This window comes from Eurypyga helias, unplaced genomic scaffold (genome assembly GCF_000690775.1).
Source record: "Eurypyga helias isolate BGI_N326 unplaced genomic scaffold, ASM69077v1 scaffold11993, whole genome shotgun sequence".
NCBI classification, from domain to species: Eukaryota; Metazoa; Chordata; class Aves; order Eurypygiformes; family Eurypygidae; genus Eurypyga; species Eurypyga helias.
The window spans coordinates 1-17,040 of NW_010241932.1; the positions used below are offsets into that span (position 1 = coordinate 1).

The 17,040-nt window shown below is 36.8% G+C and overlaps 1 protein-coding gene across 1 annotated transcript; it reads right to left on the bottom strand.

The window, feature by feature from the left end:
• Positions 1 to 1,358: 1,358 nt before the first annotated feature.
• On the bottom strand, positions 1,359 to 12,941 carry PCGF5 (polycomb group ring finger 5; the record flags this gene model as incomplete). Its single annotated transcript, XM_010148909.1, has 5 exons — positions 1,359 to 1,457; positions 2,821 to 2,969; positions 6,783 to 6,845; positions 6,968 to 7,023; positions 12,845 to 12,941. Coding segments are annotated over 5 exons (464 nt in total), but the record flags the coding sequence as incomplete, so codon positions are not given.
• Positions 12,942 to 17,040: the final 4,099 nt, after the last annotated feature.

Below are 17,040 nucleotides of genomic sequence, written 5' to 3' on the forward strand. Positions count from 1 at the left end.
CACTTTTTTCAATTTCGTGTTTTCAACTGAGGTGTGGACAGAAGAAAGTCTGCTCAACTAGGCAGGAAGCCACTAGGAGACAAGTATTCCCTTTATTTATCAGTACTACACAGTATATGAAGAGAAGGCCTTGTGCTGTATGTGGAAAGCCTGCTTGCAATGTACAAGGAAAATGCACTTCTGAAGATACAAACATGATTCTTCATTAACTGAAGGCAAAAGAAAAGGAAAAGTAATGATTCTACTGTGAAAAATGACTGGTTTAATATCTATTATAGCATCTTACTTCTACCCTCCACTGAAAACGTTTGAAAACTCTTTTATTACAATAGGCGTAATGCTTTTCTGGGTTTTTGAGGGGGAAAAAAGTCAAAATTTTGAAGCAAGCAGATATTACGTAACACAAGGCATTAAGGTGCCAGAGACAGATTAAATTAACATTGTAACAAAACAGATTGATACCAAAATGCTGGTCGGCAAGTCACGATACTGTGACAAACTCCTGCGCACAGCTCTGCAACACCCTGTGTGCCTAACCGAACTCAGCCCTACCTCTCGCCAAAGTGGGATGCTGCCCTTTGTCCTAAAGGCAGCCTGCAGTTCGTGGAGTCATTGACTCCTGTAAGAGAACTGGCTGAAGAAACAGTTTGTGCCGATTTCAAAATTCCTGTATCCCTGGGAAGAGGGGAAGCAGAGGCAGGAATCTTACATATCCCAGCTCCACCCTGCATCACAACTTCCACTGTGTTCAGAAATCCCCTCAGGGGGATTTCAGTAACCAACAGTCTTGGCCAAGATCAAATCATTCATGCAGCAAAGACCCTCTCTCCATCAAATTCCACCTAATACCATAGAAGGTGCAAAAAAAGAATCTGCATTGTGAAAGATTCAAATGGTATTGCTCTTCATTTCTTCATAATTACTGGATAGTTTCTTACATTTAAAGAAAATGAAACTGCAGAGTAATTTGGCGTATGTCTAGTTGAGCTCTCCCTTTCCCCAGTAGCTACTAGCCCAAAACTGTATTAAGTGATTTTTTTATTAGCCACATGGAAAAAGGAAGCATTTATTTTTTACATTAAAATATCAAAACTCAATGTATCGGTTCTTTCCAGATAAGCAACAAACTGAAATTACTGGAACTGTATGAGTTAAGTAAACTGTAAAGTTACCAACTTCAGTCATGGTGATAAAATGATTTCTCATTTAAGGGCAGAAAATATAATTTGGAATATTGAACTGTACTCACTGATTGAGCAAAAAACCGCCATTCCTCAAGTTCAAGCACGATTAAATTTCATAAAAACCTAACACTTTGCAGGGAAATAAAAACACAAATATTGTTCTTTCAAATGTACCTCATAAGAACTTGGAAGTTTTAATTTTAAGCTGAGAAACTTTTTGATAGTTCCCACGGTCACTCGAGTCGAACAACGGATAAATTTCTTCATTAAACCCTAAAGCAACAGCAACAAACCAGAAAAAACATGTTAGAAATTTTGGAGCATGTAAGCTATCTATAGTGCACGAACAACTGTAATTGGCACTTTTTCCAACCAGTAACCTGTTGTTACACTCTCTCCTAACTCATAATGGCACCATAGGTTCTTTTTAGTTTTTTTCCAAAATTTACAAGATGACAAACAAGTTCATTTGACCCATCTCTGTTTCTAAAGAAATTTCCGAAAGATACAGAAAGGAGGAAGGAAAAAACTCAAACAAAACCAGACACACAAAACCCCTAAACGCAACAAACCAAAAATAATCCAAGTGCCTGTGTTAGTAACACTGGGTGTCAAACCAATGTTCCATTTCTTAGAATTCCTTTAGTCCTTGGGAGAAAAAGGAAGTAAAAACATCCTCAAATCATCTAGGTAAAATCCAGGGAAGCTACAAATTTAAGATATGATCTGTTATCACAGAGTTTGTCATCCAGAACCTAATAGTTTTGATTCAACAGGAAAAATGGAAATCTGAGACTCCTTCTTTGTGATGGAGGTATAGACTTCTTACTGTATATAGCATAAACAAACAGTGATGACACATAAATATGTTTTCTTGTTGAATCAAAAGCTTTCTTAACGTGTAGGAACGTTCAAATTTATACATATAACAGCACACAGAAAATAAGTAATGTTTTATTAGACAATTTAAAAATGTTTTTTTAATTCCTCTCTTTGTAATTTAATAAAGCATTATTAGAATCTAAGAGGATTTCTAAACACTTTCTTCTAGACTCAATACCATGAGGCAATTTTCCCTTCAGGAAGAGAAGCCAACTATCCCTAACTCTTAAAACAGTAGTTAGCATGTATTACTCTACACTTTTTACAGATGGAAGTGACCTGCCCAAGGCCACAGACGACATATCAGTGTCACAATCAGTTTAACAGCCCAGAATATCTGGAACCCAGTCATTCAGTGCACAACAGATCTGAAAAGCAGCCTCATGCTGGCACAGTAAGACAGCAATCCTGAAAGTGTGACGCAGCTCACCTACAGCTAGCCTAAGTACCTCTGTGGTAGGGTGAAATCTGTTGTGTAATGCAGTTACATACCACCAAGGCTACAGACTACAAAACTATAATCCTTTTAAAAAAAAAAAAAATCCACTGTCACAGATTGATTTCGACATGGACCTGTATTTTTTTACAAAATTCCAAGATGCACTGAAATGCCTCAAACAAAAGGACTAAATAAGCATGGAAGTAGAGACAGGTCACCACATTAAAGTTTGTTAATGGTTATAAAATGATATTGTTCCTTTAAGATGCTATTCTGCCAACAATGTCAAAAGTACAGATTATCTTTACTACTCACTTTGACTACATTATCTCCTGACTGCCCATTGTTGCGTAAACAGTCGAGGCAGATAGCAATCTGTGGGTCACTCCTGTGATAATCTTTATCTTCTTCATTTTCATCACACTCCTCATCTACTTTGGGTTTATCAGCTTTGGGGCTTTCATCTGTGAAATATGAAGAACATATTATTTAAGTGTAAAACAATCAAAAGTCACAGTAGCAACAAACATATTTAAAGTAATACTTAATTTTCAAGATCATATTTCTTCTTCCAATTAATGTTGACACTTTTAATTCAGTGCATTCTTAAATTGATCAATTTACAAGTCTCTGAAAACAAAGTTTTATTATTGAAATTTTAATATAATATGCAAGAAACAGATTTCTACGTCACAGGAAAGAACTAGGCTGATCACTAACGATTATGGCTGTACACTGCTGCTTATGTCCACCGACTAAAACCCTGCAGCTGCACATGCAACAAGATCACTCAACCATGTACACCTACTCTGTGGTGTGGCAGTTCACTGCCAAAAAATATTGCTTTTGAATAAGCAGTGAAAAACTAATCCCAACACTTGCATAGCAAAGTAACAAGGGTATTAAGTTCATATTAACTGTCTGCCACAAGAACCCAGTGGAGACAAGTTCCTGAAATGTTATCATGAAGTAAAGTAAGGGAAAACAAAACTTCACTTTCATCCACTTTTGACCTAGTCTAAGCAATGCCACTATAAAAACCCCAGGTGTGTCTCTCCAGAAGGATTTTATCACTAAATAGCCATATACTTACTTATTCCCCTGTAAAAACAAAAAATGTAAGAAAAGAGGAATGGTCCCCATATTTTTTGGTGGAGCACATATATCCTATATAATCACATATACCATGTTATCTTGTTTCACTAATGCTGTTACATGTTCTATTGATTCCTGGTTTTAAAATCTAACTCTATGAAGAAGGTACAATCTACAGTTTTCAGAAGTTTACCATAGTTGAACACTTGAATAAGATGAGCAACTGCATCTAGACAAAGCTGCAATATATGTAAATAATAACCATACAATGAACCATAACATGGAGTAATTTTTGCAATTTGGAACACAGTATACAACAATCCTATTACACACATTTGGGTTTTTTCTATATCCCCAACTCATTTATTTTGATTTAAAACAAAGGCTGCTCTCTGTTGGAATAAAATATTGTCACAAGTAACTTGAATAAGCTACTTCTGCATTTCCCGAAAAACTTTCAGATCAAATTCTGCTGTTTTCCTACACTTACCACAAATGACTTCTCAGTCATTTAGAAGAGTTAAAATAGGAAAGCATAATGAAAAGTGTAACAAGTATCAGGCTGTGCTTAAGTTTCTAGACATAGTAATTATTTAATTTCATTGATTTTACATATTCAAGATGAGTTTTAAGCTACATTCATTATCTTTCTTTCCTACAATTTTGAAGTATTTCGTAATTATAAGAGATTTGTCCACAACTCCCTACTAGCTGCTGACACATTCAGCTGAATGTGTGTCATACACTTTGTTCCAACCGTCTTGCAACGAAAAGAATTTACAGTATCTAACTACAGATTTTTTTTCCTCTTTGAGAAAGTCCAGGAAGCAAACTCGTTTAATCAAGCAGGTGCAGTCTACCTGGCACAAGCACTTGCCTGAGAAGTCACAGATCCTTCAGCAATGCAAACACATCCACAACTTTCAGCAGTTATCACTGCTGAATAATGCAGGAAGATTTAGTTACGCAGTTTGAAAAGTCTCGAAAACCAACGAGACAGCTAGGGAAATTATCAAATTTCCAATCATAAAATCATTCAAGAAACAGGTACACACAAAAAATGTCGCATCTTTCAAGGTTTTCTGATAGAAAATCAAATGCTCCTCTGTGTAAATAGCACCAGGCTATTTACTAAAAAATCCTTGTAGATATCAGAATTAATGATGTTTGTAGAGGCAGCCTCCAGAAATCAATGTGATGGTCCATTACAGGTGAGTTATTAATGTTCAATACGATAGAAGTTTAAAAAAAAGTAAAAGAGAAAAAAGAAATTCTAATGTCACCAAACTGGGCTTAGTGTTCTCCAAGTCAAGAGCATCAAGCCAAAAACAGAAGACAGGAAAACCAAACCAACACCCCACCCATCTCGATGCCTCCTTCCTTAAGGCATAAATTGATATTTGTCTTTTTTTCCCCCCTCACATTTCCAGCAAACCTTAGAAACTGTCTATTTCCCATGCTTTTCTCACACAGTCAATGTAAAACTGATCACCATAGAGTGAGGCAATGTAAAGCTGTTTGCTCTCTTCTTTCTCCAGTTAGGCTGGAGAGGACCAATAAAGATTTTTTTTCTCTGTTCCACGGTATGTCTCCTATCATCATCTGTCAATTCTCACTAGTAACCACTCTCGTAGTAGAGTCAGCAATGCCTGAGATGTGCTTTGTTGTTTAAGGTTTTTTTTCTTCTGATATGTGAAAATTGTAAGTCCTGGGAACTGTGAAGTCCTGGTAAGTTGGGAACTGTGTTCTGACCTTTTGTACAGGACATAACCATGGACTCTTTTAAACTCAACTGTGTGTTTGCAAGGCATGGTATTGACAACTGAAACAGTCCCTTCTTCCTGAGATTATTCTCACACAAGATTCTAAATCCTTGTTTATGGCAGAAAACAGTTTAAATGTTCGTAATTTGTCTCAATGAGTTATCATGACTTTTAAATGGTTTGTAGAGCCAAATTTCCATAGCCCAAGGACACAGTTTCTAACAGAGCTGGATACATCTGTGGCTACTTAAAAGTATATTTTGAGAGTTAAAGCCTTCCTCTGATTCACAAAACAATCCAATAACTCATTACACTTAGTAAACCTAATGGAGATCAGTTGCTATTAAATTATGGGAGGAAGGTAGGAACCTGAAGAGTAAGCTGACTAAAAGTAAGTCATATTGTACAAATTTGAAAATTGTTATTTTTAACGTATATAGCATTAAATAATTTTTAAAACAATCAATAAAATTCTATATTTAATTAAAAAAAAACTAAGTATTTTTAAAACTGAATAGGTATACACTACACAGGTCCTTGTAGTAAACTAATATAATTTCACCTATTCAACTGTCCTGCAGTTCTTCATTTAATTATATGACAAAGAACCTTGTTCCTTACAACCAATGCTAAATGCAAATCAACAGAACTAGGAAGAAAGAACACAAAATGTCATGAAGTTGAAAAAAAAGATATTATAAAAGAGTTGAGTGCAGAAGAGTATTGCAAGACGTTTACTTGACAGTGATCCTTTACTAAAAACAGCTATTTCTTTACCCCAGCAGAGCCTTTCAAAAATTCTTAAAAATGCCCAAGACAAACAGGCTATGGTATCAAAACCTTGATGTCAAATTAGAGGGGCATAAAAACTGTTGGATATAGTCCTCAGTTAGCACCTCAATACTGGGCTCTCAAAGTTCATGGGTCAACTACCAATAAAAAAAAAAAAAGAAAACATTTTGGAATCTACATAAAACAATTGTTTAGCATGTGTGGAAAACTGTTTTACTACTTGTCATAAATAATTCTTGACAACCTCCTACTTAACAGCTGGTCAAATTCAGTAACAGAAATAATCTGTAAAAAGCTCAAGTCATTCTGCATCTTGCTGTATTAAGAAAATTAAGAATTCAAGTGGAAAATTGCATGAGAGTTGAAAAGTGAGAGCTAAAGTGAGAGCTTCGGGAAATGCAAATGAAAATAATGGTAAAACAGCTAGTGTTTGTAAAACAACTGGTTAATAGATAAGCAGCAGTACATGAAGACCTAGACTACATTTACATAGATTTGTTATGAGTTTCTGTAGTATCTTTCAATTCCATAAAAACAATGTACATGCATAAGTGTTTGAAGAAATGGAGCTACACGAGCAATATTACTTAACATACAGATGAAAGAAGAAAAAAAAAAAACCATCACCTCCTTGTCCATTTTCTTGAGGTTTGTTTTTCTTCCAAAATTCGATCTCTCGCTGCAGTTCCTCTAGTTAACATCAAAGAACAGTAATGTGAATTTTAAAATCAATACTACAGGCACATCATTAGAAATAGCCATATTCCCTCCATCAATCCAAACAGATACCCAAAACCAACTGAGAAACTTACGTTCTCGAAGTCCAGGCACCAGCTTAAATATAATTTCCTCCAAGGTGTTATCCAGCCTTTCAAAGGAAAAAAATAGATTTCACATTAAGTAGAAACTAGGATTTAAAATATTTTTAGCCTTTAAATAAAATAAAAACTTTGAATAAGAAAATGAATTGCATATTTCTGGTAAATAATACATCCTGCAAAACCCAATTGATTTTACTTGAGAGACAACAGGCATTAAAGCTTATTTCAACAAGCTCTTGAATGGATTTCTTTTACAAATAACCAAAGATTTTATTTTTTAACGTATAAAACCAAAAATGAAGCAAAAGAGAAAACACAGTCTAAAATTTTCATTATTTTAATTTGTGCTACATGCAAACAATTGTGTTACTAAAAGGAACAAACTAGAAAAGTAGTATCCAATTTTAAGGGCCAGGTCATGAGCATGAAAATGATAAACTCCATTATCACATTATCATATTAAATGTTCAAGTGCTTTGGTAATAAGGCTGTTTTGAAAAACTGAACAGACTATCCCCTACTCATTACAGAACAGACAAACCTGTCTTGGCAGGAAGACGACGACCACAGAGCATCCACGCTGCTCTGGCTAGACAGTTCGCAGTACCCAACAGAACTCATTTAAACCGGTCAAGCCTGCCATCAGTTTGCCTACTAGACGACAGTTTGCGGCACAGGCATATGCCCTGATACGCTGATATTAGTGCCAGACATAGCCATTACAGATCCTTTCACAGGACACAGTGCATTTACCTTTGTGGCTGAAGCAAAAGTATTTTTCTTCCCTTTTCTCTGTATTTTACCTACTCTCCCACCCATTTAATTTATAATTCGCTTTCTAGTTCCACTTCCTCTCCCTGTCTCACCCTCCAGTTTCCTTTCTCTCCTCTGCCCCCCTACTCCTTCTCTTGTGAACAGTAACTCCCACTGTCCATATCCTCAACAAAAACCCATGACTAAACAAAGTACTATGTAATATGGCCAGAAAAATTAAGTACCTTCAGATTCAGTCAGAAGCTACAATACAATAATTGCCTTGGTATAGTTTGAATTGACTTACTTTTTCACCTCAATAATGAAGTGTATCTCTCTATATGCATATATATTTGCATATACACTTAGATGTATGTGTACATCTTATTAATATTTCACTATAGGCCTGTTATGAAACACATGACTCTAGTTTACTAGCAGTGGGAAAGTAGGGAGATGACTGAATGATTTTATTGCTGAGGAATACGTAAAGCCATTTTAATATGATAACAATATCTTAATAAATATATGAGCATTCCAAGTTCTCTTCTTTACAGAATTTGTATTTGTAAATGAAAGTTTACAATTAGAACTATTACCCAATCATGTTGTTCTGTGACTAGTTCCTGTGTTATCCATCAGTTCATGGAGACAGTCATACTATAAGAATATTCATGTGCAAGCTACAACCAGGCACATCCATTTTTTAATTGCTGCTTCTTATAAAGGCAAACCCCCAAGTCTTCAGCAAGTGGAACAGACCTCGCTTAAAACAAAACAGCATAGAGCATGCTTTTTCACTGATAAGAAGGAAGCCAAAATCATGTGGTATCTGAGCACTTAGCCTCTGATAGATGACAATATAGGTCTACCTTTGCAATAGTTATGTTATCTTTTCTAGCCGCTCCTATCAATATCTAATGCAACTACATGGTACTGCTTTCTCTGAAGTTCCCACAGCGCAGCACTGGGAACTTGGGAACCTGTCTTAGAAATGGAATTCGTTTCACATTATAAGAAAGGTCCAATCATAATTTACTATTAAGAGAAAAGAAATAATAACTTAAAAAAAACCCCACAACAACAAACCAGCCATCACCAACTTAATTCACAATTCCACAAATCATTCCTCAGGATGGTATAAAGCATGTTATTTTTTCTGCATTTATTTCTGAAAATTCCCACTTAGCACTTTCCAATTCATCTTCAATGGCCCAAAACAAAAGTTATTGGTAAGACTAACATAGCATGAAGAGCAGTGTACTTAGCAAATTTACAATGCTAGCAGCAAGAACTAGTTTCATACTCTAGTCAATGACTGTTTTCTTTCAAAAGCTAAACAAGAAGAGCTGTTTCATCCTTATGAAGAATAAATACTAACCCGTACTCTAAAAATGCAGAAAAAAACCCCACTTATCTGATTTTTAAGTACAGGGAACCTAAACTTAAATTATAGGGAAAAAATAAGAAATTATAAAAAGACTCTCAATTTCAGATGCATCTTACAGGGTTCCTATTATCCATGCCTGTGAGCACTCTAACAAGTATTTTATTTCTGTGACTCTCATCAAACTCATTCCAAAATGAAACTGTTCAACATAACTCCAAAGTTGGTCTCAGTCATTTAATATGATACTTCCTGTTAATGCTGAAACAAGAACATTAGTATTTTAGACACGTCTCTTTCCACCCTCTCATCTTTCAACCTCCAAACCAGAATGTATAGATAGAGGAGTACTGCGTTCAGCTCTAGGGTCCCACCATAATGGGGAGACGGAACTGTTGGAGCAAGTCCAGAGGAGGCCACAAAGATGACCAGAGGGCTGGAGCACCTCTGCTATGATGAAAGGCTGAGAGAGTTGGGCTTGTTCAGCCTGGAGAAGAGAAGGCTCCGGGGAGACCTTATTGCAGCCTTCCAGTACCCGAAGGGGTCTACAAGGAAGCTGGGGGGGACTTTTTACAAGGGCCTGTAGTGACAGGACAAGGGGTAACAGGTTTAAATTGAAAGTGGGTAGATTTAGATTAGATATCAGGAAGAAGTTCTTCACAGAGAGGGTGGTGAAGCACTGGAACAGGTTGCCCAGAGAAGCTGTGGATGCCCCATCCCTGGAATTGTTCAAGGCCAGGTTGGATGAGGCTTTGAGCAACCTGGTCTAGTGGAAGGTGTCCCTGCCCATGGCAGGAGGGTTGGAACTAGAGATGGTCTCCAAGGTCTCTTCAGTTCTATGAAGAACTAAGTGTATGTCAGCTTTGTATACTTTCTTCTTTCATCTCTCCTATAATACTGAACAAGTGTCACAGTCCAACTCCAGCCAGAAAAATACCAAGAAGCTGCTCTCACACCTCCCCTCCCTTTCCTCCAGCAGAGGGGAAGAAGCAGAGGAAAAAGTCAAGGAAGCTTGTAAAATCAAGGTAAGAACTATTTGCTAACTGAATATAAATGAATAATATATTCATAAATGAATATATACAAGTACTACTAATAGTAATTAAAATAATAGAAAATAAAACATGATACAACTGCTCACCACCTGCCAACCAATACACAGGCAGGTCCTGAGAAGTGCGAGTAAGAGCCCGAGAGCCATCGCAGCAGAGGCTGAGCAAGCCCTATCAGCGACAGCACAACCAGGAAAACTAACAAACCCACCAACTCACGAATGAGCCAGCAAAGGAGTTAGCCAAGCAGCTATCAAAGGAGTTAAGGAGCCAGCAAAAGAGTGTAGAGTGTTATAAAGTGTCAAGAGTCAGAGAGTGTAACAGCCCTCAGACCAACTCCTCACTTATGTACCGAACATGACGTACTATGGAATGAAATACTCCTCTGGTCAGTTAGGGTCACCTGGCTGAACTGTGTGTTCCCCCACACCGCCTGTAGCGAGAAAGCTGGGAACGCAGCTGCAATATCAGAAGCTGAGGGAGACCTTGAATTTGGTGCAAGCACTTCCCAGCACCAACTAAAAACATACCTTATCAGTACTTTCTCAGCATAAATCCAGAAACCTAGTTTCATACCAGCCACAGTAAAGACAGTTAACTCTTTTCTGACTAAAACCAGCACAATGAGTTACAAGATCAAAGCTACTCTGTCTGATAATTTAATTTTCTGAAGTGAAGCAAATGAAGACTATCACTCAGGAAAACTTGCATCCAGAGCTGCATGCTACCAACAAAAAAAGAAGCCTGTCTTCATGGTATAACCAACACAGGCCTTATTCAATACTGATGATGCAGAATTCTGCTAAATCAGAAAAGGGAATTCTAGAATTTAACACTCTTCCTAGATTTTCATTTTAGAGCTCAGTGTTGAATTTCAGACTTAGGCTTATAGTTTCAACAGACCCTGTGTGCTTTCCACTAAAAGCTACATCTAAAAAACTCACATAGTTATGAAGTTATTCAGAATTGAGTTTATAAAGTAGTTTATGAAGTTCATCTTGAAGATCTCAGTTAAAAATGCTATCGAGTGTTCAATGCCATTTCTCAGAAAGTGACTGCATTCTTGAGCAATGATTGGGCTGGTCTCTACAGTCAGAGTATAAGACATATAATAAGTTATGCCAGCAACATCCAAAAAAGATAATTCCTTTGCACTACTTATGTGGTGTTCTGATGATAAGTCTAGCAAATGTTCAAAACTGTTTCATAAAATGCAACCAGCAAACTACTAGCTATATGCAGTTTGTTGGCAAATAAACCAAATTACTCTAAAAGGAGTTTCAGGAAATAATTACAGACAAAATAGCTCTTCCCACATTTCTGGCTTGTGGTCTCAACATTTCTCACCCTTTTATCATTTCCTGCTTAAAGCACAGTATTCATTTACTAAACATCTACTAGATGTTTCAGAAAATGCATTTTTCAGTTCCTGTGAAATGGTCCTGTCAGAATAAAAGACATATGTCTAAAATGCTTTTGTTTTCAGCTTATTAGTTAGTAGCCTTATGCACTCTGTATAGCATCTTCTGTTACAGCTGACACAGCATCTCAGACACTGACAGGAGATCTGAAAAATGCTTATGGTAAAGAGCTATATAAACCCTTTTAGCCCTACCCTTCCGAAAAACATTCAGATGATAAAGACTTATGCAAATAACAACCTTCAGAGCTACTGAATTTAATCTCTCTCACCTATCCTTTTGGTATGTAATTGAAGCGTGGGAATTGCTCTGCACACCTATCAGTCAAAAATCAAAGCAAAATATGACAAATTTTAGCCAACTCAACGACATTAGGAAATCATACCAACTCCAGTAAATTCCAGACGTAAATATTTATTTTAACATTGATTTAAGAATACTTCTTCCTAAATTCACAACAGTATTACAAGCTAATAATATTGCAGGGGGTGTGTAGGGGTGGAGAGAGTGTTGGGAGTGAGCTCAGGGAGTGGCTCCATCATTTTAGGAAAACATGAAGTTCTTCCACTTACGGTGACATTTCTTGATTTCTCTGTACTATACCTGTAGGATGGCTATCACCTTTGTTTCAAAATAAACCCTAGAAGATAATCCAGAATTTCAGGAAAAATAATTGTTTAAAAAAAAAAAAAAAAAAAAATGTGTTATTGTGACATAAGAAATGCAAACTCTCAAGAAAGGGTATTTTTAGTGTCAAAACTTTCTTTCATGAGTGTCTTTACATTAATCTGACAGCAGACTTCTATTCAGATTGGTAGATATATGTTGTGGAAAACATTCAGTTATTTGCACGACTGATTTTCTACATTGTTCTAAGAATAAGTTGCATGCAGTTGGAATGCTCTAAATTGTTTGGAAAAAAGAAACTAGAATTTAATTTCATGTAAAGAATAAAAAATATCTAGTTCATTTGTATGTTTAATAGTGGTATTAAAATATTTATTTTAATTGGTATAATATAACCAGTGTTTCTGTGTCTTTCCCTTATCTTTACTCCCTTTATTATATCTGAAACAACTCCATTTACAGTTTACTGAGAAATCAGAAATTGAGAGAACCTATGGCCAAGAACAGTTGATATATATGTATTATACAAAATAAGACAAAAAATAACTCCCATTCATGATAAAGATACTATTTTTATTTTATTTTTCTGTTCTTCCATTTCAGCAAATGTTGTGCAATGTCATCTTACCTTAACATTTCTAGTGGATTGGTCTCATGCACTTGGTTGCCACACCTGGGACAGTCATTGCTGTCTTCAAAGTGTTGAACAATACAAGTCTTACAAACTGAGGGACAAAAGAAAAAAAAAAGAAAAATAACAACTTAGACTAAGACCTGAATAATAGTGCTTGAACACGACTTGATGATACCAGTTAATTACTTCATGCATCAAAGATAAAAGTGCATTATTTTAAACCAAATAATTACAATATATCTTATCAAATTCTTGTTCCTCAAAGCCACAGCAAGTTCTGCTCTGCCAAAACACCAAGTTCAGCAGCACACGTTAGACAAGCATTGCTTTAAAGTATGCAGTATTTTTACTACTTAGAATTCTCCCAGCATCATAAAATGCAAACCCCATACCATGTCACACATGAAAAGAACAGGTTCTGAGAAAATGCATGCTGGGGAGCTCTAGCCCAGCAGAGCCAATCATCACTCCAGATGATTCGGAAATGACTTATGCACATTATTTTCTTTCCAACAGTGTTGCTGGCAACTGAAAATACTGTTATAAATACCTGTTGTGAGAGAAAAGTTCACAGTAATTGTACACAAGTTCAAAGTGGCTATGTTTCCCTTTTGACACAGCGTCTTCAAAAGCAATGACAGAACTTAAGAGTAAACATTTAATCCTTGAATCTTATAATGAAAAATCAGGATCATGACCATGGCAAGTATAACCAAAACCAAAACAACAATGTGAATTTCAAATCCAATATACTGAAATTAAACAAGGTGCTACACTAATGTTGCTTCCAAATGATTAATTGCAGACCATAGATTTTACTGCCACTAATAAGAAAATGGAAGCAAAGCTGATGAGAACAAATATGCCTGCTATTATTACTGTGTTACAACATTCTGAATGGAGATAAACTCTATCCTCTGCTTATTATTACTTCACCTAAACTGAGAACTGCAAATTCATCAGTAAATGGACTGCTGCAATTGCAATATGCTTTCTGCTGAATCACTGTAACTTCTTTCATCAATTACCTAAAGAACTAAGGGTACTATTAAAAAAGCTGGTAAATCCTAATTATATGACAATCTTTAAGGAATCTTGAAATTCCTTTAATAAATGTCACCTAATAAGCAAAGTCTGCATTCATCTTTGCCTTAGTACACTCAACAGAGTCACTACAAATCAGCTGACGCTGATAATGCAGACACATTAAACCTTTGTGTAGGTGTTTTTTCCAACTGCTTTAAAACACTAACTTAAGGACATTAACTTCACAGCTTTGGTTGAAATTAAAATGAACTTTTCCCTTCAAGTCTGACAATAGACTTCAGAGCTCCCTGGCTGGCTCTTGGCACTCTCCCCAAGCTAAATGGCTCTAGCACTGCTGGATGCAGGGCAGGTTCCTGGTGTTCTGTTAAAATGAGCTGGGGAAGCCCTAGAGTCCTGCCAAACAAGCCCAGCAAGTGGGCTGCAGTGCTGTCCTTAACTCCAAAGCAGCAGAGAACACCGGTGCTATGAGATCACTGTCCAGCCCTCAGGATATGAGTGAATTTTTCCCTAACTTCCAGTTGTGACATATTTAGCACTGGCAGACAGATGCAAGAACCTGTAATCACAGATCTCTTCTTACATCACAGATGGTTTATAATTTGTTAAAGTACTAGACTTAACTGGGTTTTGCACATGCATTCCCTAACACTTCCACAGGGTAAGAAGTCTAGTACAGAGCAGTAAACATCATGTTCTGCACCCACAACATTTCTTCGTTTTTCTACATACTTCTTATAACCAATACTCCTAAAACTAAACATTTTATTACTACTCTTACAGAATACAAAGAACTTTGTCACCCAAATAAAAGCCCAACAGAGTATTTATCATCACACAGTGAGAGCGTAGTGAAGCACTGGAACAGGTTGCCCAGAGAAGCTGTGGATGCCCCATTCCTGGAAGTGTTCAAGGCCAGGCTGGACGTGGCTTTGAGCAACCTGGTCTAGTGGAAGGTGTCCCTGCCCATGGCAGGGGGGTTGAAACTAGATGGTCTTTAAGGTCCCTTCCAACCCAAACCATTCTATGATTTAAAAGCATGCTTAAATTGAAGCACAAATCCCAATAACTTTTAAAATACATGTAGTTAAGTTTTCCATAATCTCTCTTCATTAACACGATTGAGAATCTTCTCTAGAACTGAACATAAACAGAAGTTATCCTTGGAATTATAAAGGTATGGAGCGTCTCAGGTCAAGGTTTTTCTTAAGATGTAGTGTCTGCACACGTTGAACCCAGGGGCAAACATCACAAGGTGGAATTCTTCAGCTGATCAGTAGCTCCTCAGCTGTCCCAGCTCCTATAACTATCCAAACTACCTTTCCTCCTGTCACCCACCTGACATACAAAGCAGCACAGGGAGCCACTGAAGGCATAGCTCAGCTCCTTCACTAATCAAAACCCAGCCACACACGCTTAATGATACAATAGGGAAGAGGCACAGCCAGGAAAATACATACAAAAGTCACCTCTCCAAGAATATCAATCACCATTCTCTTTTCTTAAATTAATGCATTAGCTGGATAAGTGTTGGAGCTTTCTGATTACAACTCGCTATGCCAAGATTAAATAGAGGTGGGAATTTTTTTTTGTTTCTTTACCTCTGTCTTTTATAGACATTTTTAACTGCATTACTTGCTTTAGATATCACAATTATGTTTTTTTACATACAGTTTACCTCAGAATGGTTTAGGCTTTGTAAGATTCTGGAGTAAACAGGTAAGAACATGCCATTGCTCACCAGAAAGTGTGGTGAACCCACTCTGCAGAGCTCCCTGAAGATTTAAGCCCTGATTCTATGCACAACTCTGGGTAACAGAGTGTACCCTCATTTCAGGTGTACAGCCCTGGAGAGGAAGAGGTGTTACATAGTAACATGTAATAGCCAAAAAGCCCTTTCACCAGTAGCGAGATACCAGGGTGCATCCTCAATCCCCTGAGGTCAGAAGTGTCACGAGTGGGTATCAGTCACGGATGAACCCAAATCATTCTATGATTCTATGAAGAAGCAGCATCACTTCCCCAAAGTTACACTTTTTGAACAAGCATTGCTGTAAGACATAATGCTCTGCATAAACATGTACTAAGGAACAAATACAAATCCCACAGGTGTCAAGACCTGAATTACTTGCAAGCAGCGACGAACACAGTGTGAATAGCTGGCCAAACAACATCACCTAAGATTCCCAAAAAACTGTTCTTATCGTCAAACCACTTTACCTTTACTTTACTGATGCTACAAGTAGTCCTGAAGATAGCCCCCCAAAAAATGGCTTCAGCTAAATCACAAGCATGCCATCTCACTTGAATTGAAAAAATTCAGCAGCCAATAACACTAATTAATATGAAATTCTGGTACAGCGTTCACGTGAAAGCTAGGATGAAGTGAGCTTTGCTTTCTGAAACAGACCATCCTGGTATCATGTCATTCATTTATCTTGCACTTCTTGAGAACTGAAAAATGAGACAAATCATAAAAAGGTCCTATTCTAAACACGACAGGAAATTCAAAACAGAAGACAATGTGGCACATGACAGAAAGAACTCTTTAATGGATAATAATATGTATTGTAATCACTGCAAAAAATTAAAATTATTTCAAACAGAAGACTGTGTGCTGACATAGTGGCTGAACTGCCTTTAAATTTATTTATTTAAGCAACTAGGAGATTTTTAGAAAGAAGATATTCTAGAAAAGGAAATATTGCCATGAATGGAAGTAGTTAACATTGCTGATAATCTTATCTTCCCTGTTCATTAATGGAGGAGATGTCTTCTTCCTATTTATCAAAAAAACAAAAAACAGGACATTTTTGGGCCATGATTCTTCTATATTATTGAAGTAGAGATCATCAAAGCAATTAAATGTAGAGATACTAGGTCTGTGTGAAGTAAACCAAAGGACTAGATAGGATTAACCTAGTAATCTGATGCCAGATGTAGTAAAAGTCTGAAACAAAGGTCCTAGAATAAACACTTTTTGGATGACTTCAATGAGAATGAAAATAATGATATTCTGCCCAAGCTCCTCAAACAATCCGTGGAATGTGCTACTGTCAATTCAGCTCTTCAACTGCAGCTCCTGATATCTCATAATCCTAGTATCTACACTGTCCCGAAGATGAAGATGACACACCACTACTGTC